The sequence below is a fragment of the Odontesthes bonariensis genome, chromosome 18 (assembly GCF_027942865.1).
Source record: "Odontesthes bonariensis isolate fOdoBon6 chromosome 18, fOdoBon6.hap1, whole genome shotgun sequence".
Lineage (NCBI taxonomy): Eukaryota > Metazoa > Chordata > Actinopteri > Atheriniformes > Atherinopsidae > Odontesthes > Odontesthes bonariensis.
The window spans coordinates 26,787,167-26,814,208 of record NC_134523.1 but is presented as its reverse complement, the minus strand read 5'-3'; the positions used below and the strand labels follow the sequence as shown (position 1 = coordinate 26,814,208).

General features: G+C 43.3%; 2 protein-coding genes across 2 annotated transcripts in view; one reads left to right on the top strand and one right to left on the bottom strand.

The window, feature by feature from the left end:
* Window positions 1–86: 86 nt before the first annotated feature.
* kdm1b (lysine demethylase 1B) lies at window positions 87–26,633 on the bottom strand. Its single transcript, XM_075449091.1, has 21 exons — window positions 26,440–26,633; window positions 26,009–26,151; window positions 25,520–25,641; window positions 25,356–25,445; window positions 25,136–25,247; window positions 24,937–25,050; window positions 24,814–24,852; window positions 24,466–24,658; window positions 23,522–23,706; window positions 23,224–23,394; window positions 23,051–23,125; window positions 22,828–22,962; window positions 22,577–22,748; window positions 19,470–19,597; window positions 19,124–19,255; window positions 18,958–19,032; window positions 17,113–17,229; window positions 16,846–16,971; window positions 7,335–7,457; window positions 6,794–6,946; window positions 87–1,092 (listed from the first exon to the last, which is right to left on the bottom strand). Exons 1-21 carry the CDS (start codon window positions 26,453–26,455, stop codon window positions 1,009–1,011), a joined length of 2,505 nt encoding a protein of 834 aa, XP_075305206.1. The 5' UTR covers window positions 26,456–26,633; the 3' UTR covers window positions 87–1,008.
* cfap69 (cilia and flagella associated protein 69) overlaps window positions 26,486–27,042 on the top strand; it is a 49,134-nt gene continuing 48,577 nt past the window's right edge. Inside the window, exon 1 of the mRNA XM_075449090.1 lies at window positions 26,486–27,042. Within this exon, the coding sequence (XP_075305205.1) occupies window positions 26,953–27,042 (90 nt within the window). The 5' untranslated portion in view covers window positions 26,486–26,952.

Genomic DNA, 27,042 nt, shown 5'->3' with positions numbered 1-27,042 from the left:
CACAGCAGAGAGGGACCCGCATACTCGGAGTCCCCCTTCGTCTTTTCAAGGAGGAGGAAAGAAGGATTAAAGCATTTCACCACAACTGAAACCGATCACGTCGGCACTTGGTAGCTCAGTTTAATTAGACACGTAACAAGATAAATACACAAGCCATGAAACATCAGACAAACAGGATGTGACCACCTAGACACACTGAAGCGGACACGGATATGAATCCACACGACATCTCAGTGACGGCGTCGTTTTAATCCCAGACTCCCAGAAAGACGGAGGTCTTCTCCCCCTATCCCCTCCCCCACAGCCATCCCTAAAACTCTGCGTTCTGTTCTTTTCTCGCTGTGTGGTCTTTCGTTTTTAATTGCTTGATAACATCCCTGAGAAAGTAAGGGGGGAAGCAGGCTGGTGTGTTTGGATCAAACGGTCACAGAATTCCTTTTATTTTCCTAACCGTTCTAAAACAAGTGCTATCGAAGAAGGACTCCATCTATAAATCTAACCTCTAACTCATTCAACACCACCAACTGTTAACCACAGAGAGGAGAACTCAACATCATTACGGCTGTCTCAAAGAAGAAGACATTAGAAACACCATCACATGATCTCTTCCAACCTAATGCTGGGAGATTAAACCTTTTCACCTTATTCATGATTAGATGACTCAGAGTTTTATCAAAGTTTCACACAAATTCTTAAAGTAATTTTCATTTGAGAATTATAAATTTCAGCACGTTTTTTTTGCATATCGTCACTAACAAACCGCACTTTACCTGATGGATTCTGATATAAATAGAAAGCACTTCACCTTCTCCGGTGTTAAATATGTAGAACCAGGTGCTGGAGAGCCCTACTTGACCCCCTGCTACTGAAAACAAACCAACGGCGTCCTGCTGATCAGCTTCTGATGGAGCGAGTCAGGTGACGCAGTGCGAGTCGATGAGCAGCGCTGGCGCTTCGTGCGACCGGTGGGTCTGTGCTGGTGTTTGTGAGCGCTTTGGGGTTTTCAGCTTACACAGCAGCCATCTTACTGGCCTCTCTGACCCCGCTGAGGTAGGCTCCCGTCACAGTCTGAGGAAAGTGCCTGTTGGTGGCCTGGGAGCAAAAAACAAACAACAAATACATTAAAATGAGCTTTTAAAGGTATAGTTCACCTCTTTTGACATGAAGCTGTATGACATCCCATATCAGCAACATCATTTATGAACATGTTCTTACCCCCTGCTGCGTCCTGTGAGCCGAGTTCCAGCCTCGTTTTGGCGTTGACATTTTTAAATCCAGGTTAAAAACATTTAGGTAGTCCGGCTAGTTGGCTGGGGTTTAAAAAATTAAGCGTTTTGCTTCTCAAAATAATATGCGTTCAAAAGAGTAATACATTTGCATCACAAAATGGACTGTGGAACAAACTGCCCCCTGACATCCGCACCATCACCGATCTCGGCCTTTTTAAATCGAAGCTTAAGACCCACCTTTTTAGACTGGCGTTCAAACTCTGATTAGGGCCACTATGCATCCATTCTATCCGCTCTTTTTTAATTATCTTAATTTTATACAAATTTTATTCAATTCATTTTATTGCACTTGTGGAAGGCTTTTAATGCCCTGCAGCTCTTTTACCATTTCTGAATCGTGTTTTTATGTTTTGTTTTATGCATTGTTGTTTTTATCCTGTTGTAAAGCACTTTGAGTACGAGTTGGCTATTGTAAAGGACTATATAAATAAAGTTTGATTGATTGACAAAATCGTTCTCCAGGAAAAGTCAGACCTCACAATCGCGTGGCCCTATATCGCAGCCTACTAAGTTTCCAAACTACATTTTCTAAGAAAGACCGTGGGGGGCAACAGGTGGTTTGATTCTTGCACTTTCGACTTGATTGTTTAAAAAAATATATGTAGTTTATTTCCAACAAAAAATATGAACAAAACAACAACTAAAAATCTCTTACAATTTAGATGAAAAACAAAAGTTAACCTAATCTGATTTTACGAGCTCAAAAAATTATTTTACCAAAACCTCCCGTCTTCACAGCGGACATCTGACCAACAAAAAGCTCCTCCAACACGTGTTCTTAATCTCTCTGATTTATGGGAGGGTCTAAAAGTTACCAAAATAATCTAAACAACTTCAAATATAAAAATGAATTACAGATTTTGATTCCAAACTAACTAAGGTATATTCTAACTGCCCAAAGAAAACTAAATTGATAGAACTTATGATTTACAAACATAAGTGGCCACAACGCACCATTTTCTCTCCCTTCGGATCACTGCCTGCTGCCGCCTGCCGACAGCCGCGCCTGTTACGGTGTTTGCTACTCGGAAGCAGGGGACTGCTCGGTCTGCGCTTCGGTCTACACAGCAGGCAGTGATACGAAGGGAGAGAAAATAGGGCCAAGAGATTGTGAGGTCTGACTTTTTCCTGGAGAACGATTTTGTGGTGCAAATGTATTACTCTTTTGAACGCATATTGTTTTGAGAAGCAAAACGCTTTATTTTTTAAACCCCAGCCAACTAGCCGGACTACCTTCGTCAACGCCAAAACGAGGCTGGAACTCTGCTCACAGGACGCAGCAGGGGGTAAGAAAATGTTCATAAATGATGTTGCTAATATGGGATGTCATACAGCTTCATGTCAAAAGAGGTGAACTATTCCTTTAAACAGAATGTGTAACGCATTGAGGAAGTCTGAGCCACAGCAACACACCTCAGGGGCAGAATTAGCAGCTTCAGGTTCAGGTTTTCAGGAGTTTCAGCATCACAAAGCTGGTTCACTTTTTACCAGGTTGCATCTCCACGATCTCTCATCTGAAAACCCGACGTGTCCCGGAGCTGGTTCAGTTTCCAGATGAGAGATCAACACACGTAACCCCCCCCCCCCCTCTTAGAGAATAAAGAAGTAAAATAGAAGTCGTGTGTTAACAGTGAGAGTCTCTGTTTAACTCCGACTCGAGTCCTAATACAGCGTTTAACTTTCACTCAGACGTGTCCTTTTTTTTACAGGACTTATCGTCTCCGTTGGGCTGATTCCTCTGAAGCTCGATCCTGCTGACTTTATTCATCAAAATCACTGAAATATAGAAGATTTTCTTGACTTTTTCCTCACAAATTATACGAGTATCAGTGCATCTACGGTCGTATTCCTTCTAAAAACCCTTCTGTTCAGCATTTTAGAGCCTGAATAATAACTTTTGTTCTCTACTTGGTGCAAAGAGCATTTAGAACACCTGAAACCTTCCTACATACTTTACATTCGTTTAATAGAAATCGATCGACTGCTGCTTTAAAGCTGCCGTCTGCAACTTTTTTTTTGTCATATTAGCTTGAACTGTCATGGGATTCTGAAAGGAGAATATTAAATAGGCTGTTTAGGAAAAATCCCGAATTCTGTAGCTCCCTCTGAAGCCTGTAATCGTGCTCGCAAAAATCGAGCGCTGCCGGCTGTTTTTAACCAATCACGTTAGGTTTATTATTTATCTATTATCTGAGCAGAACAGTCACCAACCACGTCTTCCATGCTGAGCGTGAGTCTGCCCCCAGCTTGTGTGCGCGCACACTGGTGTGAACTCACGTGCACAACCTCGTCCACAGAGGGGAAGGGACCTGAAAGTTGTATCAGCTAGAATTTTCCGACTTTAGACTCTGAATTTTGAAAACCTGCCGACGGCAGCTTTAATGACGTGGCCGTGATATTGATCAGATTATTAATCACAATGCTTTTCTGTCATCTTTCCTTCCTGCTTTGTCTGCAGCAACTGCTGCTTTTCAGTCTGATATCCTCGTGATTGATCATCTGGGCTAATTTACCGAGCTGATCACTAACGTCGCAGTGCTGCTCAGCTGGATCTTCACTGTCAGTTGGACCGGATCAGCTAAAGAGATCCTGGAAATACTGAACCCGCTCCGTACGACATGCACTTAAACTACGGAGCCGGTGGAGTAAAAACTTTTACTAGTTTTTAAAAATAAACTTATGCTCAAACGGTTCCTGTAAAAAAGGGAATAAGATTTAAGATTTCACCAATTTAGCAACTGACCACAACAAGTAAATAAATCACATATATTCTGACCCAACCGTTGGTTCAGTTCGGACTGCGCATTTCAGTCGTTAATAAAGTCTGTCGGTCTGCATCAGTGTTAGCTTACAAAAATAAGCTGCTCCAGTTCCAGCTAAACTTTAAACAAAGAAGAGGTTTTTTGGGGTGTTGCTGAAATAAAATAATGAACTAGTTCGATCATATGCAAGGCGTGGCACTTTCCATTCAAAATGGCCGCCTTTCTGTGGACATGGGACCATGGCAGCATGTGCGTCTGGGCATGATGAATGAGTGTACCGAATTTCGTCGTCCCACACGAAACTACCGTATTTTCCGCACCATAAGGCGCACTTAAAAGCCTATAATTTTCTCAAAAAACAAAAGTGCGCCTTATAACCCGGAGCGCTTTATATATGGATTTATTCTTGTTAACTTACGGACCCCGAAGCGATTTTGTGTGGTACACGGCGCTCTGTCAAAATGTTTTAGTAAGACTTTGGTAAACTACAAAGCCGCACCGCAGCATTGCGGCTACAGTAGTCATGAGCGTAGCGGAGTAATTTATATTGTGATTCACCATAATAATAACAAAATTGAACAGTGGGTTATTGAACAGAGAGCAGCGGGTAGAAGCGTCTCTATTCGACTGAAGGCAACAGCGTTAGCACGGGACATGAATATCAGTGTCAACAGGGCGTTCAAAGTTAAACTGCGAGCTGCGTGGGAGCAGTGGATGACAGAAGGCGGTCACACATTAATCAAGGGAGGGAGACAGCGCCGGGCGACTTTCGCTACTATCTGCCAATGGATCGTGGATGCCTGGGCTAAGGTATCAGTCTCAACTGTGGTCTGAGCTTTCACGAAGGCCGGTGTTCAGTCGATTTGTGCTACTTGTCGAGAATTGCTACTTTGTGGTTTTGCGCATGCGCCGAGCCGATTTTTTTATAAGTTTCGTTTTCGAATCATCACTGAACTGCCAGGTAACAGCTTTATGCGCCTTATAGGCCGGTGCACTTTATATATGAAAAAAGATCGAAAATAGACCATTCATTGACAGTGCGCCTTATAACCCAGTGCGCTCTATAGTGCAGAAAATACGGTAAGCCCAATGCGGGGACCATTTTTAAGTATTGTAGGGGGCGCCAATGAGCGAATTTGCTCCGCCCACACACGAAACCTTTACATTCGTACGAGGTCGTCAGGGTGGACGTGTGTGCCAAGTTTCATGACTTTGCGATGATGATAAGGCTTTCAAATCACAAACGCCATCACACGATTTTCACCGCCTGGCCACGCCCACACCGTTCAGTTTGGAAAAGTTTCTCCATGAATTTTCCCCCCCACGTCTTAAGGGGAACTCCGGGGCATTTGAAGCGCAATCCCATTGCTAGAGGTTGTCACATACTGACAGTAGGACAGACTGGTGCAAATCTGCGCTCCCTGTGCGGCGATTGCGCTGTTTGCGCAGCCTGTCATGCTAGCCAACTACGTGGTGGCTAGGGGCAAGTGCTAAACCTTCCACGTAAAACAACAACTTGCACACTGCAGAAACGTCACACCACTTTATAAACCATCCGACAATAAAGTCATAAGCCTTACCATCAAAACCATATGCATGGTTCTTACATTACTGGCATGGGGACGTTACAAAACAACTTTATAAGCAGCATGTCACTTACCAGTTGTCGGTATGCTCGCGCATGTGAAAGCCCAAAAGAGTCAATGGACGATACTCCCAAATACAAAGCAATTATTTTCACTAGAAAAAATGCGTTCAAGTATTTAAAACATTACAACATTATTACTGGGCATGTATTGTTGTAATGTTTTAAATACTTGAACACAGTTTTTCTAGAGAAGATTAATTGTTTTGTATGTGGGAGTATCGTCCATTGATTCTTTTGGGCTTTCACATGCGCGAGCATTCCGACAAGAGGTAAGTGACATGCTGTTTATAAAGTTGTTTTGTAATGTCCCCATGCCAGTAATGTGAGAACCATGCATATGGTTTTGATGGTAAGGCTTGTGACTTTATTGTCGGATGGGTTATAAAGTGGTGTGACGTTTCTGCAGTGTGCAAGTTGTTGTTTTACGTGGAAGGTTTATTATTGCCCGTTGGCCACCACGTATTTGGCTAGCATGACAGGCTGCGCAAACAGCGCAATCTCCGCACAGGGAGCGCCGATTTGCACCTGTCTGTGTCCTACTGTCAGTATTTGACAACCTCTAGCAATGGGATTGCGCTTCAAATGCCCCGGAGTTCCCCTCACAAATGCGAGGTTTGGAAAAAAAAAAAAAAAAAAAAAAAAAAAAAGATGTTTCCAACCACCAGCAGGCGGCGCTAAAAGTGGAATCGGTCAAAAATGGCACGAAAACACACTTTCCATCCAAAATGGCCGCCTTTCTGTGGACGTGGGAGCATAGAGGCAAGAGACTTTTTTGTTTGTCTGGGCATGGTGAATGAGTGTAACGAATTTTGTCGTTCCCCATGAAACTAACCCCAATGCAGGGACCATTTTTATGCATTATAGGGGGCGCTACAGAGTCAATGAGCGACTCCCAAAAATATAAAGTTTAGATTCTTTCATGTCGTCAACTGGCAGGTGGTGCTCGCAAAATTTTAAGAGTTTTCGAGCACCTTTTGCAAAGAATAATTCGGAAGAATAATAATAATAATAAACCTTACAGATACAATAGGGTCCTTGCAGTTTCACTGCTCGGTCCCCAATTAAATAAATAAAAAACAGAAAAGTAACGTTACCTCTCCAGCAAAGAACACTTTTCCCTGCACGTCTTCAGCCAGGATGTCGTAGGCCTCTCCGCTGCCCCCCGTCTTCACAAAGCTGTAGGACATCTGAGACCACGAGTCTTTGCTCCAATGGGTCACAAAGTAGCTCGAAGGCTCTGGGACTTCCTGTCAGGACCAAAGAAAAACCGTGAGAAGAACAGATGTTTGACAGATGGTGAACGCTTACATATACAAAGTCTAACCAACTACACAGGCCAGATATACAGAAACTGAGGAAAGAAACGATCAATTACATTTTTACAGTGTTTAATGTCTTATGGAGTTCGGGTTGTTCTACACCTCGGTACCAGGTGCAGTGTTAAACTGAGCGAGTGTGTGTCGATAATCAGAGCAAACAAAGTTTTGTATCGGCTCAAAGAGGTGACGTCCAGGATGAGAGTTGTCGGACTTATTAAACTGTAGAGATTCTCCTGTTATGGGATATAAACAGACAGGCGGGGCTCTGTGGAAATGTGAGCGTTTCCTGTTCACTCATCAGCGCTAATGTCATTACCTGCTCTCTGAAAAGCTCCCGGAGAACTTTCATGCACTCTTCCACCACCTCCTTGTCCTCCAGGTCACAGACGGCAGGAACCGCATCACCGGAGATGACGGACATCAGCACGGCCTGCTTCCCCTATAACACACACAAGGACAGCTAAATAACGTCTTTTTCTGCCTGATCTCTCTGTCATCTCACCGCTGAAGTTTGCTCTTATTCATGGAGACATAACACTTAAAGTTACCGTGTCATAACTGACCGATGTTAGCTGCTCAGACTGTTTACCAACAGCTGGTTTGTTTTTAATGATTGAGTGCATGAAGTGAGCTCAGCAGGAAACATTCAACCCGTCTGTTAGCGAAAATGTAATAAAATAAATTATTAAATACAGGCTCCATACTTGCAATGAGTCCCAGGTGTTTCTTAGCAAGCTTGCTTAAGGTAGGGAGTGTTGGCTGCTTCTATTTTAATGGTTTTTCACATGTTTGTGGTGTTGCCACAACAACAAATTGCCTTCATGCACACATCACAGTTTGCAGTGTTTTCATTGGCTGCAGAAAACACCCATTTAATCAGAAAACAGGAGCAACGTAGCGAATGCGTGGGTCAGAAACTAAAGCATCGATTGAGCGATTTCAATCTCCACCAACGACTAAAGGTAAATGTACTTTATTTATTTATACAGCCCTTTACAGACAATCCTTACGGTGTACCAAAGTGCTTTACAGCAGGTAATAAATAAAGAGAAGAATAAGTAAAAACAATAAAAGAACAGTGAAAGCAATAAAATACAACAAAATCGAATAAGATAAAAGTGTCATCATACTACTGGGTATTAAAGCAATCCTAAATTATGATTATTATTAATTAATTGAATTCCAATTGGCTTAAATTGGACTTACTATCTAAGTGCCTTGAGATGACATTTGTTGTATTTGGCGCTATATAAATAAAAATTAATTGAATAATTAGGTTTTTAGCCTAGATCTGAAGAGGCCCAGCTCAGAAATAAGACGCAGCTGGACGGGGGGCTTATTCCAGAGCCTGGGGGCAGCTTTGGGAAAAGGCTCGGTCACCCCAGGGTTTGCATTCTGACCTGGGCACTTCCAGCAGAAACTGATCTGTTGACCTCAGAGCTCTACCAGGACTGTTAAAAGCTCAGATAAATACGATGGGGCGAGGCTGTTAAGAGCTTTAAAAACCAACATAAAAAGTTTAAAATCAGTTCTATAAAGGACAGGAAGCCAATGGAAGGAGTTAAGAACAGGAGTGATGTGCACACGTCTGTTGGTGTTGGTTAAAAGACGGGCACCAGCGTTCTGCACCAGCTGAAGGCGACTGAGAGAAGACTGGGAGACGCTGACATAAAGCGCATTGCAATAGTCTGACCTTGAACTTATTAGGGCATGGATGGCTTTCTCAAGGTCATGACGACTTAAAAACATTTTGACTTTGGCCATTAGACGCAACTGGGAAAAACTAGTCCTGACGACATTGTTAATTTGTTTGTCCAACCTCAGATCCAAAGGTCAAAGGTCACTCCCAGATTTCTGACGGTTGAACTAAGCTTTGAAGATAAGGTGCCAAAGCCAGCCGTCACAGTGTCCCCAAACACAATGAATTCAGTTTTGTCATTTAAATGAAGAAAATTTTGGGCCAACCACTGCTTAATATCAGCAATACAATTAAAAGAAAGAACATTCTGCACAGTTACTGTTTGGCTTCAATGGTAGATAAATTTGTAAATCGTGAGGACTTCCGGTGGAGAGAGGAATGGAATAGACGCATGCATACCGCTCTCCCGCACTGACCTGAAAAAAACCTAACTTTTTACAGCCCAAATCCGATACGACTCTCAAGTAGTAGTGAGTAATATCTCCTACATGATTCATGGCCTCCAAAAACAAGCAGAATAAGGAAAAAGACACCAAAAGAGACAACCCGTCCGTCGTGGCTGGCCAGATCACCATGCCTGCCCTAACTAGCTTGCTGGAGGAGCACTGCCAGTCCATATCGACAGCGCTGTCTGCTGAGCTCAGGTCAGCGTTTGCCTCTCTTGAAGCTAAACTAGACACAGTACAGGCCACAGTGAATGACTTTGGTGAACGAATCGCGAGTTTGGAGACCAACGCCAATTTAACTGATGGACGTATCCAGGCCCTCGAAGCATCATGCTCCACCTTAACAGAGGCTTGTGCTAAGCTCAAAACCAAAAACATCGAGCTAGAGGGACGAAACCGGCGTAACAACGTCAGGATTGTAGGCCTGCCAGAATCCATAGAGGGTCCACGATCCACGACCCTTTTCTCTGAAGTCCTGATGGAGATATTCGGGGACCAAGTGCTACAAACCCCACCAGAGCTAGACCGGGCCCACCGCTCCCTAGCTGCTAAGCCGCGACAGGGAGACAGACCCAGGTCTGTGATAGACTGTTTTCACCGACACCAGACCAAAGAGCTGATAGTCGGCGAGGCCCGCAAACGGAGGAATGACCTGAAGTACCGTGACTCACCGGTCCGCATCTACGAGGATTACTGTCCCGACGTCTTGGAGCAACGCATGGTGTACCGCAATGTCATGGCTAAGCTGTACAACCTAGGACTCCGACCAGCTCTCCTTTATCCTGCAAAGCTTCAAATCACCAAGAGAGATGGCAATAAGAAACGTTTCTCCTCAGTTGAAGAAGCCACTGCCTTCGTGAGGTCTGCACCCGCCCCATGATGTTGCTTCTCTGCTTCGACTTTGCAGTCAGCGTTCGGGCTAATTCACTAGCGGCTAACACTAACACCGTTACGGGCTTCGGGATGACTTGCCCACCCGGTAAGAGTGTCTTGACACAATAACATTTATCACACAATGACTGTGAACTCCTACCAGCATCGTACGATGCTTTTTTAACACTGGAACTCTTTTAGTGTTTATAAAACTCAGTCTGGGCTTGTTGAACTGATGCTATATACAGAGTCTGCCCCGGTTTACATTGGTTAACCCTCGGTGTTACGTTTTATCTTTTATTTATTAGGGGTAATATTGGTTAAACGTTTAATACAAAGATGTCTGGAGTTCTGATGAATGTTTTAATTTTATTTTTTTTTAATGGAACATGAAGATGCAGCCTCTATTTATGCCTTTGATTTCTGTTCCTGGAGCATATCGCCCCCTACTGCTCTAAAGGGATGGCATAGCGGGAAGGCTTGCATTATCTCCTTTTCTAAAAATACTCTGGGAGAATTTTCAATAATGTCTGTTGCATTTGTTTATGCTCACATGTGAGCAGTTTGGTTCTATACCTTGCAATGTGGGAGGCACTTAAACCTATCTTGGTTATTGCCTGACTGTTAGTGCTTAAGGATTACTTTTTGTCCTGCGGGAGTGGTGAAGTTATGGGGATTTGTGAGTATATTAATAAAAAAAAAAAAAAAAAAAAAAAAAAAAAAAAAACTGGAAGCTATATAGGGGTTTTAAATGTTAATAGGTTTTAGTTTTTTTTGGTGTTGCCAAAAAAGGCATCGTCACTGTACATCTTCACTTAACAAAGGGTGATTAATGTATAACACAACTACACCTCAAAACCAGGGTTGCAGGTTTGTATCGTGGAATGTTAGGGGAGTCAATGGAACAATTAAGAGGGACAAAGTGATTTCACACTTGAGACAACTCGGAGGGGATATTTATTTCCTTCAGGAAACTCACCTCAAGACCTCTGAGGTTTCACGTATTAAGAGACCTTGGATGAGTCATGTATTCCACTCCAAGCTTTCCGTGCGAGCGAGAGGGGCGGCAATTATTATTAGCAAAAATATAACATTTCAACCAACAAAATTCATTGAGGACCCTAATGGCCGTTTTGTGGCTGTATCAGGCAGGCTGTTTGACATCCCAGTTATTTTAGTGAGTGCCTATGCCCCTGTATGGGATGATGACAAATTTATCACCCATCTTTTCTCTTCCCTTCCTGACATAGACAGTCATTTCCCAATTATAGGTGAAAATTTCAACCTTATTCAGGACCCTCTAGATAGGTCCTCCTCTAGACCCTTCACTCTGTCCAACTCTGCTACTACATTGAAGTCTTTTATAAACCAGCTTGGCCTAAATGATCCTTGGAGATCTCTTCATCCATCCACCAAAGCCTTTTCGTTTTTCTCCCACGTTCATACTCAAGAATTGACTTTTTTCTTGCCGATAATAGGCTATTGCATTGGGTCAATTCAAGTGAATATCACAGTATAGTGATCTCAGACCACGCTCCTACATCAGTTGTCATAACTTTCCCTAACCGCAGCCCTCCACATATACAATGGAAACTTTCCCACTTTTTACTTAATAATTCACGTTTTCAAAAATTCTTCCAGGTGGAAATAGCCAACTTCTTTCAGACAAATGACACCCCAGACATCACGAGAAGCACTCTATGGGAGGCATGTAAAGCATATCTGAGAGGACAAGCGATCTCGTTTGCCTCCCGGCAGAAAAAGGCAGACACAGAAAGGTTGGTCTGGCTCTCGGATCAACTATTGAAAATTGACACACAATATACCGCCTCCCCCACTCCCTCTCTTTATGACCAACGTCTTAAATTTCAAGCTGACTTTGACCTTTTGTCAACGTCCAAGGTTGAAACTAAATTGTTAAAAACAAGGCAATGCTATTTTGAAATGGGAGATAAGGCGGGCAAACTTCTTGCTCATCAGGCTAGAACTGCTGCTCTCTCGAGACTGATCCCCAGGATAAAATTGCCTTCGGGAGCAGTGGTCGCAGACCCCAAATTAGTAAATGACGCGCTTTTAAAGTTTTATTCTGATCTGTATACTTCAGAGTACTCGCCCGAAATCTGGAAGACCTACAACAACCCCCTAGAGTTGCTCATATATCCCAAAGTCAACAGTAATTTGGCTGACAAACTAGGCACTCCTATCTCATTGGTAGAAGTGCAGGAGGCAGTTGGACAGCTACAAAATGGCAAGTCCCCTGGCCCAGACGGGTTTGTAGTAGAATCAGGGGTGCAAACAGAGGTATGGTCAAAAAGGAGTGAGATTATCGAAGCCCACGTCCCCGCAGGAATTATCATATAATTACATTTTGCCACCACCTCTGCCATCCAGGGCTCACCCTATTCACACAAAAATGTTCTTTATATGAAAATACACTGTCCCAGTTCCTTGGAAATTCTTAAAAGTAAAGAATACTGAGACAACGCTGGAAACATTTGGCATGTCCCCTTTTTTTCCATTTTTTTGAAAAAGTCTGACATTTTGAATATGACTCAAAACACACAAGTTCCAAAATATCACACCATTAACAACCTCAGTTCACTCTCATAGACTTTTATATCACCACAACTTTCTTTAGCACAGCGAGAAACAACAGAAAAATAGCCTCAGAGCAGCTAAAAAGACAAGTTTCTCACCGTTGCTCTCTGTATTTCAAATTACGCCGATATCGGAGCTTGCAGCGGCTCTACAGGTGACAGGTGAGTGTTAGCCTGTTAGACACAGAGCTAGCATTAGCATGGACGATGGTAAGCGTTAACAAGCCTTTATTTTGATAACTGACTCGTCTTACCGACGTACTTGTCTCCGGACTTCCAATCGGTATGTGCTCTGACTTTCTTTCAGTGTAACTCGGGATTTTTCTCCTTTTTCTGTCCTTTTCACAAGTAGCTGCGCTTTACTTCTCTGGTTAAAGGCATGGTTGGTAATCCTGTTCAGAAACACATTTTGTAATACTGGGTGAAATGGTCCGTCTGTCCTGAGAGAAATCTATACAAGATGTATTTAGAAAAAGGGACGAAAATAATCAGACCTCTGTGGCAGCTGCAGGACTGAGAAAAAGCTGACCAATCCGAGATCAGCGTCCCGCTGATCTCGGATTGGAGCGCCTACAAAAACCAATCAGATGCCTCTGCTTTCTGCCTACGCCCCCCTCTGTCGGCTCCCTGCTCCGTGTGCGCATGCGGTTCTACCGGCTTTGGATGACGCACTGACGGAATGGGGAGGGGGGGGTGGAGCTTAGAGGAGGGGACACTTTCGAATCTTGCTAGCTCTCTTGCTAGCTCTCTAGGATTACCTACCATAGCTTTAAGGTCAGAAAATAACGTAAAAATCGTGCACCTGTAGTTCACCTGGGTGTTGAGGCACTCCCCACGTGGGGTCATACGAACTGTGCGGTGCATTCAAATGCAACAGGAACATTAAACTTTACCGATGCAAACATAAAATAAATACTCTCCCGCTTCTTTTATTGGTCTCCATGTCAGTCCAGAGAGATTCGGGGCTGAACTTTGATGAAATTATAATCAGACATTACAACAACACCACCCCCCCCCACCCCCTAAAAAAAAAAACTCATCGGATCTGCACGATTCACACAAGTCCCCCAGACAGCTGTGAAAAAGGCGGCATCCACCAAAAGGCGCGCCGTTTGCGCCCCTGAGAATTTTACAAAGCAAATTCGAACCTAATAGCCCCACATTTGGTCAATGTCTACAATGAGTCCTTTACTAGTGGCAGATTGCCTCTAACCCTATCTGAAGCTAACATTTCTCTTTTATTAAAAAAAGACAAGGACCCCCTTGAATGTAGCCACTATAGGCCCATCTCACTTTTAAATGTGGACCAAAAGATTCTCGCCAAGGTCCTAGCCACTCGTTTGCAGCAAGCCCTGCCTGCCCTGATTTCCACTGACCAGACTGGGTTCATGGCTGGAAGGAATTCGTCATTTAACACCAGACGACTTCTCAATATTATTAGTTCCCCCAACCCTGTCATACCCGAGGTGGTAATTTCTTTAGACGCTGAGAAAGCATATGACAGGGTCGAGTGGGAGTATCTGTACTACGTCCTATCAAAATTTGGTTTCAACTCTGACTTTATTGCATGGATTAGACTGCTTTACGACTCCCCAACTGCCTATATCCTTACTAATGGTGTGAGGTCGCCCTCCTTTGCCCTTCATAGGGGCACCAGACAGGGTTGCCCCCTCTCCCCCCTTCTATTTGCCTTAGCTGTCGAACCACTGGCCATCTGGCTTCGGGGAGAGGATCGAGGGTATCACCAGGAATGATATCACCCACAAGCTGTCCCTGTATGCGGACGATTTGCTATTATATGTGTCAAACCCGGCCTCGTCCATCCCTGTTATTACAGACATTCTAACCCAATTCGGCAGATACTCTGGCTATAAATTAAATTTTAGTAAAAGCAAACTTCTCCCTATTAACCGCCTGTCTGGGGAGATGCCAGCGTCCTCTTTCCCATTTAAGGTTGTCTCAGAGGGGTTTCGATATCTAGGCGTATTTGTCACTGCTTCTTTCAAAGACCTTTTCAACAAAAATTTTCGCCCTCTTATTGATAAGTGTAAGCTTGATATGACTCGCTGGTCCTCTCTCCCTCTTTCCCTAACTGGCAGAGTTAACCTGGTAAAGATGGTGATTCTCCCTAAATTCCTCTATTTGTTCCAGCATATTCCAATTTTTATGAGAAGATCCTTTTTTCAGCAGCTAGATCAGACAATGTCGTCGTTTCTGTGGTCGAATAAGCCACCCCGTATTAAGAAAGCTGCTTTACAACTCCCCAAAAAGCTGGGTGGTCTCGCACTAGCTAACCTCATCCAATTTTACTGGGCATGCAACATTAACAAACTTCTTTATTGGCTTGACAGAGGAGCTGACACAGGTCCCTCATGGGCTCAGATAGAACTGCGGTCCTCAAGGTTTTCTTTACAATCCCTCCTTACCGCGCGACTCCCTCTCAAGATTCATAATATCTCACAGAACCCTGTTGTTACCAACTCCCTGAAAAATTTGGATGCAATTCCGTAAGCATTACGGCTTGAACAAACCTTCAACTTTAGCCCCGATTGTTAAAAACCATTTATTTCCGCCCTCCCTGTCAGACCCTACTTTCAATATCTGACGAAACAAAGGCCTACTACACGTCAGGGACCTTTACAAAAAAAAACAAAAAAAAACAACACTTTTACTGGTTTTACAGAGCTTGCAGCTAGGCTCGAATTACCTCACTCACTTTTTTCGTTTTCTCCAAGTCAGGCACTTTGTCCAAACCACCTACCCTCACTTCCCCAACCACCCACCTGGGTCTCTGATTGACTCCTTGCTCACCCTCGACCCCGCCCAAAGACGCTCCATCTCTGTGATCTACAACTCCATTGATTCCCTTAACCCTGACCAAGCGACTCGCCTGAGGCGGACTTGGGAGGAAGAGATAGGGGTACCTATATCAGACAGCCGGTGGGACCAAATTCTCAAGCTGGTTCACTCGTCCTCCATGTGTGCCAGGCACGGCTTGTTACAATGCAAGGTTCTTTTCAGAGTGCACTACACAAACGCTCGGCTGGCCAGAATCTACCCAGGCACCAGTGACAGTTGTAATAGGTGTAAACAATCACCTGCCAATTACACACACATGTTTTGATCCTGTCCAAACCTTTCTGGCTTCCGGCGCCAAATTTTTAATACACTTGCAATGGTGCTTAAGATGGATTTTACTCCTGAGCCTTACACGGCCCTGTTTGGTTCCCCTCCACTTACAACACCTAATCTCCCAGTGACAAAGCGCCGGGTATTGGCCTTTACAACCCTATTGGCCAGACGCCTGATTTTGTTTAAGTGGAAACATATTCTCCCCCCATCACACAACAGCTGGCTTAGGGAGGTCCTAACTCACAAACTTGAGAAGGTTATATTCTCACTTGCGGGTTCTGATAATGTTTTCAACGAAACCTAGCAGCCCTTTATTGAATATCTGGACAGAAGTACTATTTAACCAGAAAGTGACTAGATGCCTGCCCCCCCTTCTTTTTTTCTTGTTTTTCCTTTCTCCGTGTTTTACTTTCGTTTCCTTAACTAACAGTGGGTGGGAAGGGATAATGGGTTACTAAAGTTCAGTCACTAAAGCCGTTCTGGCTTAAGTTAACCTGGTTGTTGTTTTTTCAGCATACGTGGTATGACAATCCTCTTATTACCTTTTAATATGTCTACCTAGATACATAATGTGTCAAGTACTGCTGTATATGAACGAAAAATCTAATAAAAAGATTTGTAAAAAAAAAAATAATTTGTAAATCGTCTGCATAACGGTGGAAAGAATGGCTATAATTGACCCAAGTGGTAGCACGTACAATGAGAAGAGGATAGGGCCAAGAATAGATCCTTGAGGGACTCCACAGGAGAGAGGAAAATTAAAAAACATTACAGTTAAAGGACTTAATGTGTTAAACACGTCCGTTTAAAAAACCAACATTTTAAATAAAAATGAGCTATTATCATTTATATTATCATTGCAAAACAGTTAGTTTACATCTGTGTGGGTATGAAAATGTGCGCATCGCCTCTATAAAGTTATTTTTAGCATAAAGTGAGTCCGCTGCGTGACTGATACTAAACTTTGCGATTCTGTTCAGCGTTTTATTTATATATATATATCTCATCTGTTTGAATAAATGATTTGAAACGCATCAGTAATGCATCTGGACATGTGGGAGAAAATGAGGAACAACAAACCTGTGGATTGAGGTCATAAAAGACACTGAACATGCCTCTGTTTTCAGGAGCTGGTGGGATGTGACCGAAGTAGTCGGCTCCTTGGATCTTGTTTTCCCAGAATCGATACGGGAACTGAAGAGCAATCTGCAGGAAGTTTTTACCAAATTTTAGCAAAAATCTCCCAATAATCATCTTTCTAACTCCTTTTGCTAGTTTTGTTCCTGAATAAATGCAGATGTTTTATCAGTTTCCGGTTAAAAATGACCTAACAGGCCTGTGAAATACCTTTTCTATGATGCCAGCTCCCAGACTGTGGATCGCCTTCATTTTCCTTTCAGGAAGCGGGGGGTTGAAATGCACAAGATTCTTCTGAAGTAAAGTCAGCGGAACAGTAACGAGAACCTGAAAGAAGAGGATGTTCAACACTTTTAGAAATGAGAAGTTTACGAAAACCTCAATGGGCCTCATGCAACAACCGTTCGTACGCACAGATTTGTTCCTAAGTCATGCTTACGAGTGATTTGAGAGAATTTACGCATTCCCCAATCTTTTCGTATTTTACGTTTTCTTTCAGGTACGAACAGAATTTACGAGTGATCCAGACCTGTCGTAGGAGTTTCGATAAATAGTCCGCTGTTATTCCAATCAAGTTTGCATGACAAATGGATTGTATATTTAATTGCCTTAGCGTGTCAGGCTCTTGGAAGAGAGCGTGTGTTCCGAGACCGTGTAGATATCCTTGCAGAGACAGACGAATGGCTGACATCGCGATTTAGATTGCCAAGGACTGTGCTGCTGCAAATATGCAGCTTGCTGGAGCCACAACTCCAGAGAGAAACACGCCGATAAAACCCAATACCACCACACGCCCAGGTCCTCACCACCTTTGGATTTTTGGCCACTGGAACCTTTCAGAGGGAGATTGGAGACAGATCGGGGGTGCCCCAGTCCTCTGTGAGTCGTGCGCTCCCCTTGGTCATCAAAGCGCACATCAGTTTATCACCCATGGTACATCAAATTCCCATACACCGCTGTCCAACAAGTACAAATTAAGAGGGACTTTCATGCCGTGGCTGGACTGCCAAACATAATCGGAGCAATAGACTGCACACATACGCATCGTTGTTGAGCGCTCTGAGCTGAAGGCCAGGTGGGTGCGTCTCGATACCGCGGGGGGCAAACTGCTCTATAGCCCAGAGAAGGCATGCCAGATTTGCACAATATTGCCATGAACGAGGGTCTCCACCTGAACCAGCCCAGGCAGACCAGAAGGTGTGGTGCCAGAAGACCCCCTCATGGACCGCCCCATCAAAGTGCCATCATGATGAGGCAACAACTGATTGCACGGCTTTAGTTGCAGTCATCGAGCGCCTGCCCATGGCGAGACCATTTCTTCTTTATTTCGGCAACATTACGAACTACAGGTTACATGGAATTAACAGCACTCCTAATTGCTCTCCATTTCTTGGCTTTAGCAGGTCCCGTAATTCCACTGCTGACACTGCTAAAAATGACAGATTTTCCTTTTCGGATCTCTGAAAGCAGAACTTCAGTCTCAGAGCCTTTAAAGTTGTTCTTTATGCGCCATTGATGCCATTCTCATGACTCAACACTTCCTGGCACAGGAGAGAGGAAGCACAGCCTTAATTGGTATTATTTTGGGCGTGGAGTATGCATTACATTACGGTCTTTCTGCAAATGCTTTTATCCAAAGCGACTTACAATAAGTGTGTTCCACATTGGTAGGCAAAACAACTTCAGGTCACAAGAAATCATAAGTGCATTTCCTTCCAAAACAAAACAGCTAAGAACATAACTAGTGCTAGAGTAAGTGCGATAAGTTAGGTACCGAGATAAATGGGAAGACAATTTAGAAAATAAATAAGTGCGTAAGGCGCTGGGACGAAACAGGTGAAGGATATGCAAAACTACTATCCACATGTACTTAAATACACACAGGTGGCATTCATCATTTACGCAGGTCGTTTGTTGAATCTGGCGTGGCGTGTTCGTACGAAAAAAAAAAAAAAAAAAGAGAAATTTAGAATAAAAATACGAAAATGTTCTTGCAGGAGGCCCAATGCGTTTGGCACCAATCACGAAGTATCACAGCGATGAGTCCACTTCTACCTTCTGTGCTGTCCACTGGGACCCATTAGATGAGGTAACTTTTACGATGTCACCTGAGTAGTCAACAGTCTGAACCTGGAATAAAAAAGGCGAGACGATGAGATTTATCTGCTGTAAAACTCATTTACGACAGTAAACCCTGAATTTAAATACGTGGCTGACAAACCGGACACTTTGTGCAGATGTCGAGGCCTTCGGCCAGTTTGTGGAGTAAAACGGAGTAGCCCTTCGTGAGTAAAGTGTGGTCTCCTGAGAACTGGGCGAAAAACTCATTGTGGTCCCAGGATCTTGCTGATACCTTCAGAGAAGTGAAGAAACACACAAAAACAAGGTCTGAGAACAGAGAATGTTTACCTGGTCAATCCGTTTTTCTTTAACAATAAACCTGAGTATTTCTTCTCAGAGAACAGCTTTCAATCCTACTTTTCGTGCCCTTATTGGACCAATAAAGCACATTCTAGCAGATCTTAATCAACAGAATGAGGAGAAAAGAGGATTAGAGCTTTTCAGACCTGGTCTAACGTGCTTCCACAGGCATACTCCAGATTACTGAGATGAAACTGGAGAACTTTCTCTTCCAGCTCACTGAACTGGATCCCAGACTCCTGGAGAAAGTTTTTCTTTACCTCCTGAACCTTTTCTGTGGGGACAAAACACATTGAAATCACATGACAAATGTTTTGTATTTCCATCAAGATGTTCTGTTTTTATGCAATAGCTTTGCTATAAACATTTACATCAAAGCTGAGGTAGTTCACGTGAGAATAAAGGCAAAAGGACAATTTTAAAGAAGAAACACAAAGCACAACGATGAACCTGATGGGTCAAAAGCACCTTGAAAAGAGGAGATTCTTCCACAATCTGAAGCCCAAGATAACAAAGTCCCTTAAGTTTCACCTGAAGGGTGGAATGATTACACAAGTTCACTTCAGTCAGGTTGTTCAAGGCCTGAAAGATGAGTTTTGGGCCAACTTTACTAGGGCTGGGCGAGTTAACTCGTTATTACCCCTGTTTTAATTGTGAGAATGCATTAAGCATTCTCACTATTACATTCCTGTTTCTCTTTATTATTATTCCGTATTCTTCCGCCGTTTTTCGTCCTTCAACTACTTCAGCATACTTTGAGCTATTTCAACAAATTTGGTATCAAAATGTTCAGCTCATTCAGCACATGACTGCTATTATTTCTGGTATTTCTAACTTTTCAACTTTTTAAGATATTAAGCTTTTTGTTCAACTTTTTTCCCCATTAAAAGTAATGGTAAATCTTCAAATCCTTTCAAATTCTTCAAATCCTTTCAAATCCTTTCAAATTGTAACTGCTTCAGCATACTTTCAGCTAGAGACACCATTCAAATTTTAAAATGTTCATAAGACATTCAGCTATTACCAATTGTTTCATCTTTTAAAAATATTCAGCCAATTTTGAAATATGACAGTTTCAAAAATATGAAAATTAAGTTCTCCAAATCCTTATCTTCAAATTCTTTCAAATCCTTCAAAATCTTCAAATCTTTTCAAATCGTAACTGCTTCAGCATACTTTAACCTAGAGACACCATTCAAATTTTAAAATGTTCATAAGACATTCAGCTGTTACCAATTGTTTCATCTTTTAAAAATATTCAGCCAATTTTGAAATATGACAGTTTAAAAATTATGAAAATGAAGTTCCTTCTTGGATTTTAGAGTGAGACATTCAGCAGTGCTGATAAGTTTCAACTTTTCAAACAAATTACTATAACTTTCATACAGTTTAACTGAGAGAAACAAATTATACCTTAAAATGTAGGAAAACTTGTCCTCTTTCAGCCAATGTAACTCCTAAAGAGCTCACATGGACAGATTTTGAACTATGAGCCTTTAAGCTTGAACAACTTCTCAAATTCTGACGAAATCTGTCATTTTTGAATCAGCTTCAAGTGTTTCAAACTGCTTCCATTTAAATATAGTTCACTCCACAGATGTAAAACTACTTTGCTAACTTCTTCTAAGCCTTCTGCTTCTAACGATGTTGAAATTATTTTTCTAGCTGCTCAACTTTTCTCACAAAACGTATTTGAAGTCAGTGTTCGGCATCATTTCTCTCCCTTGATCGGCGGGCGGCCGTCTCATCTCTCCATATATGTTGTGTGTGTTCAAACTGCTTCGATTTAAATATAGTTGACTCCACAGATGTAAAACTACTTTGCTAAGTTCCTCTAAGCCTTCTGCTTCTAATGGTGTTCAAATTATTTTTCTAGCTGTTCAACTTTTCTCACAAGACGTGTTAGAAGACAGTCTGCGCCTCAGATTTGTCCCGCGGCTGCAGCAGCTAGCTCTGTGTCTGTCTGTGTAGTCTGTAAGTAGGTCAAATGCACTTCGGATGTAACACAACGAAATGGCTTAATGGTAATACTTCTAGCCTTTCGTGCAGGTGGCCCGAGTTCAATCCCCGTCATGTCAAATCATACTTTATAATTTTTTTTTTTTTTTTATAATTATTTAAGCATACTTTCAGCCATTTCAACTGTTTCTAGCTTAATTTTATCTTCAAATCCTTCAAATCTTAACTACTTTAGCATACTTTCAGCTAGGGACACCATTCAAATTTTAAAATGTTCAAATCTTTTAGCTTTTTAAGATTTTCTTTATTAAGGTAATTCAGCTCATGCATTCTCACAGCTGTTTCGCAGGAACAGCTCTTTCTAGTATTTATTTTATTATTGTAAAAGTCTGTTGCTCACAGGCTTTTATTCTGTAAAAGTCTGTTGCTGTGGAACCGGAAAAGAAAGTAATCGGCGGATCCACCAAACATGGAGAAGGGTACGGAACTTTTACTCGGCCATTTTCATTTTAAAGTTCTTCCAGACGGCGGAGTCGACAGAACCAAAGTCATCTGTAAACACTGCCAAGTTGAATTGTCTTCTCAGCGTAGTAGTTCCAGTCTAAAATATCACTTAAAGGCAAAACACACAACTGATAGCAGCAAGTCATTCAAGGAAACAGACAGTGGAGCGAGGCTTCTACATAAAAACTACAGAAAGATGCTGATGTTAAAAGTGTGTTTGCACAACAATTGTTATGGCACTTTCATTCATATGGCAGCACATTTAAAATAAAACTAAATGCTAAAAGCTATACACTACTTTTGAATTCATTTTTGGATTTTGCATACAAATGCGATTAATTAGGGAAATCATTCGATTAAAAATTTTAATCGTTTCCCAGCCCTAAACTTTACACATGAAACGGAGTACTGGCTCTTGTTTGACTTGCAACTGAGCCAAGAGTTTGGAGGACTGTACAAGGGACCCGATTCAGAGGAAAAACTAAACCGATTTAATAAGAAGAGAATATAGAGACGTCAAAACTGTGCAAAGCAGATCAAAATATTTGATCAGGTGCCTCAAAAGTGTTAAGAAAATCAAAGGGTCTAAAAAGTGAGCCCTGTGGGGCCCCAAAGAACTGAGGCGCAAAGGACAATCAAAAAAAAGAAAACAAAGACAATTTAAAGCTGCCAACTGAGACCAATAACACTCAGGTATGAAACCTCAGATTAATCTAACAGAAGTAAAATGTAAAATAGAGAGTAGCACTGGTTTAAAGAAGAGAATAATTTAGTGGCAACAGCCGAGCACCTCCCAGTGGTGTGTCCTGGTTCTGCGTCTTGTCCTTCCTCCATTCTGACACCACATCCAGGATGGCGTTGAAGTGGAAGTCCATGCGCTTGTCGATGGCCGGGTCAGTGGCCTGTCCGCCCTCCTCAAAGAGGTCACACCGCTCCCCCAGCTTGTGCATCTTGATGCCCATCTGCAGCAGAGCGCCATGAATGCGTGTCCCACATGAGGCGAAATGAAAGAAAATTGCGGTTACTCTCACGAGTCGTTACCTGTTCGCACATCAGGGCGATGGGGTTGTTAACGCAGCCGTTGACGATCTGAGCACCTCGACCCACGGTGACACCCAGAGACGAATCGTCCCACACCCGACCGCCAATTCTCTCCCTCGCCTCAAGCACCACCACCTGTAAGCCAAAAGAAGGGAGGAGTGTGAAAACAGCACAGTGACGAGAAAACGGGTAAAAGCTGATCTGAAGCAGGGATTGAAATTACCTGAGTGCCGAAGTTTTGCAGCTGCCGCGCAGCCGCCAGTCCCGAGGCCCCGGCTCCGATGACGATGACCTTCTTCTGCAGAAAATGATAAGATGTGAGGCCCGTGGATGAAATGAAAGATGAATAAAGATCTACGTGAAGGGGAAGATGCTGCTGTGTCTGCAGACACTCACGGAGCAGAATCTTTCAGGAAGCAGAGGCCGTTTCACTGCCAGCACGCCGGTGTTGATGAGGCCCTTCCTGGTCATGAAGTGGAGCACCTGGTCCAACTCCTGCACGCAGCGCACGCGCACCAACCCCCGAACGACGATGTGCTGAGCACATTTCTGAGCAGTCAGCACCTCCTTTAGAGAAAGGAAGAAAAAGAAAGCTTAGTTTTGGTAGTTTTCTGCGTTCTGGAGAACACGTGATATTAAAAAGGAGAGCAGCGCGCTTGGCTGCGACTCGTCAGTCACTGCTGTGGAAGCGTACTTTGCAGTTTTTGTGCCAGGAGGCCAGGATGAGGTTACGCAGAGCCAGATACATGGTGGGGTCACGGGAAAATTCTGGAAACTCGTAAAGCTCATCCAGCTCCATCATGTCCGGCCGCACACACAGAGCCTTGCCACACTCGTTAGGCTGGTAGAAGGGCTGGAAGTACGGACACAGGCCTGAAACTGAGGGACACAATCACAGTTAAAGGGATAGTTAACATGTCAATGAATATGTTAATTAAAGGGATAGTTCACCTCTTTTGACATGAAGCTGTATGACATCCCATATCAGCAATATCATTTATGAACATTTTCTTACCCCCTGCTGTGTCCTGTGAGCCGAGTTCCAGCCGAGTTTTGGTGTTGACGAAGGTAGTCCGGCTAGTTGGCTGGGGCCACAAAAATAAAGCGTTATGTTTCTCAAAACAATATGCGTTCAAAAGAGTAATACATTTGCATCACAAAATCGTTCTCCAGGAAAAAGTCAGACCTCACGATCGCTTGGCCCTATTTTCTCTCCCTTCGTATCACTGCCTGCTGACGCCTACCGACAGCCGCGCCTGTTACGGTGCTGCTTGGTCTGCACAGCAGGCAGTGATATGAAGGGAGAGAAAATAGGGCCAAGAGATTGTGAGGTCTGACTTTTTCCTGGAGAACGATTTTGTGATGCAAATGTATTACTCTTTTGAACGCATATTGTTTTGAGAAGCACAACGCTTTATTTTTACTAGTCTTTTACTACCTTCTTCAACGCCAAAACGAGGCCGGAACTCGGTTCACAGGACGCAGCAGGGGGTAAGAAAATGTTCATAAATGATATTGCTAATATGGGATGTCATACAGGTTCATGTCAAAAGAGGCGAACTATCCCTTTAATACCCCACGTAATGGGGACCGGAGACCGAGCTCCACGGCTCAGCCCGTAACTCATCGTGTTCTTACTCTGCTGCTGCACGGCTCTGCAGTGATCTGCCCTCAGCTCATTCAGGGACACGTTGCTGGGGGAGCCCGATGGACTCATTCCCACACAGTCGGGGTAGTAGGAAGCGAGGAACGGGCTTGCGGGACTTTCTTTTAACAGCGGCGGCAAAATCAGCATCGAATGCCACCAGCTGTCAGTCACCTCAGCCACTCTCTGTGGGAATGAGACAGCAAATCAGATCTATGGAAACAACTTGGCCCAAAAGAGACGGCCTTAATCAGTTAATGCACAACCAGCAACTCTAAACCAGCACGGTGAAAATTGGTGATTCTGTTGGCTGAATATTGCCACACATATAACCAGCTTACCAAGTCCTCTGGTTGGGAGCAATGGTCGGGTCCCTCAGTCTGCGGGTAAACAAACACGATTTAAATCATAAAAAAAATAAAGAAAATGACTCAGTAAATGGCCGATTTTTGCTTTTTGTTCACCTTGATGTTGTTGAACTTCATTCCACAGCGGTACGTTGCTGCCATGGAGGCGGTGAGTTGGATCTCCTTCGTCAGTTGACGCCACTTCCTGCAGTCTGGTTTGGTGCACTGAACCTGAAGGGAACAAATCAGCGAGGACATTTAATTCAAAACTTGATTAAAACTCTCAGCTTGGATGAGGAAAGCTTCCTGCACGCACCCAGAACGGCAGCTGCTGGTCTGCCATGAAGGCTTTAAGACTGGGCTCACTTTTTCCGTTAGAAGTCCAAACCTTCTTCCACGAAGCGAAGGTTTCGTAGCCATCTTTGTGACTGGAGACAAACCAACAGAATTATTATAAATCAAATCACTGACATCATAAAACATGAATGTGCTGCGTTTGAGTTAATCAGTGCAACAATCCAACACAGTTCTTTTACCTTCGGTAGTAGTGGTCAAAACACTCGTTGCAAAAATGCTCGCCACACGACAGATGATACCAGCGAGATGTGTATCCGTTTTTAGCGCACCTGAGAAGATAGAGGCGCTGCTGTTAATGATGATCACAGGTGACTCAGTGTTGAACCGATTTCTGTTACACTACCTTTCTGATGCGCTCGCGAAACAAACGGGGTACATGGCAGAGCATCCGGCCTTCTCACATTTTCTGTACTTCTTCTCAGACTGCTCGTCTTCCTCCTCCGTGTCTGTGGCTTTTCTTTTACTCTGTAATATTACCAAAAATGTGCCATCAGGCCACTTATAAAGCTGAATCAGGATCAATTAACTGCATCAGCAACCTGAAAAATCTACAGTAAATACATCTGTCTGGGTTTTTACAATGATTTGTTTTCTAAATCGCCGTGTTGATGCAGAAATACAATCTTATATCTGCCAAAAAACATCCTCAACAAAAAGTCCATTTGACCAGAGGCAGTGGGGACCATGTGCCCAGGGGCCACTGTTTCTGAAACCTGTTCCTCACTTGAAGGAGTGCGTTTTCACTCAGGACTAAACATATTTGCTATGACAATAAAAACCCAGGTTTATGATTTGTTTGAAGACGCTGATATAATCTGATTCTGCAGCTCACCTGTCCAGGTGGCGGGTTGTTGGTGCGCTTCACCCGGACGTTAATCTGCCTCCCAGAGGAGCGCAGCGCCTGGCTGTCCCCCGGTGACTCCCCGGAGCTCCTCTTCTTGGCCCTCCGTGCACCAGAGGCGTTCCCGGGATAGTCTATAGTGACAATAACAAGCGGTGTGTGTTACAGAAGGCAGAACAATGCAGCTCAGTTCAAAACAGGCCTTTGTAGTCACTGATAAAGGCTTTTAATGACATGCAACATGGATAATATACGCAGATATAAAAAAAAAAAAATGCTAACGAAAGCGAGCTAAACACGGGGTGAATCGGTTTGTAAACAGAGCACAGGTGGCGACACGTACACATTATCCAGCTCTTTAAATCAGCCAAACAATTGTCAGCCTGTCACTTTAGCATGTAGCATGTAGCGCTAACACTGACCTGCGTCCGACAGCATGGCCGCCAGCCGTTCCTCTCTCTGTACAACCGGAGCTCTTTAGCGTCCGTGTGCTTCTTAAACGGTTTAACGAGCCTTTTAATTCGATTCCCTTTTATTGTTGTGGGGAGAAATCAATGCGCCGCTGTTACAAGAGCGCGACTTCCTGTGTTACAGAGGAAATGGGCGTTTTTCGCCTTGGACCTTTTTTTTTTTTTACTTCGCCGCTCTCCGTAGGTGTTGCACTGTAGCCATAGCAACAGCAGGACACCGTCAGCGCAAACGGAGCAAAGCAGGGAGATGATGGATGAAGTTTTATCTGAAGTTTGTGAACAGAAACAGCTCGGGTTCAGGATAAGTTAAGTTTTTGTGACAGTTTTTTTGTTGTTAACAACTAAGAAATACTCACATTTATCGTTTTTAAAACTGCTATTGACTAAAAAGCAACAGGGGACATTTGTTGAGGCAAAATTGAAATTATTCGACGATCTCAAAGGAAGATTAATCCGTATTTAGGAATGGACTCAGGCAAAGTTGTGCCCAGAAGAAAGCCCGATCTTCCTGTAATCAGTCTGAGAGAAGAACACAAGAGCCAGCATACTCAGGAG

What these genes read in the sequence shown, in the direction of transcription:
- kdm1b (XM_075449091.1), bottom strand. An exon ending in TGAAGTTCAACAACATCAAG is followed by an intron (nt 24,853 to 24,936) that starts GTGAACAAAAAG and finishes GTTTACCCGCAG; the next exon opens with ACTGAGGGACCCGACCATTG. An exon ending in GGGAGCTTTTCAGAGAGCAG is followed by an intron (nt 6,947 to 7,334) that starts GTAATGACATTA and finishes TGGTCCTGACAG; the next exon opens with GAAGTCCCAGAGCCTTCGAG.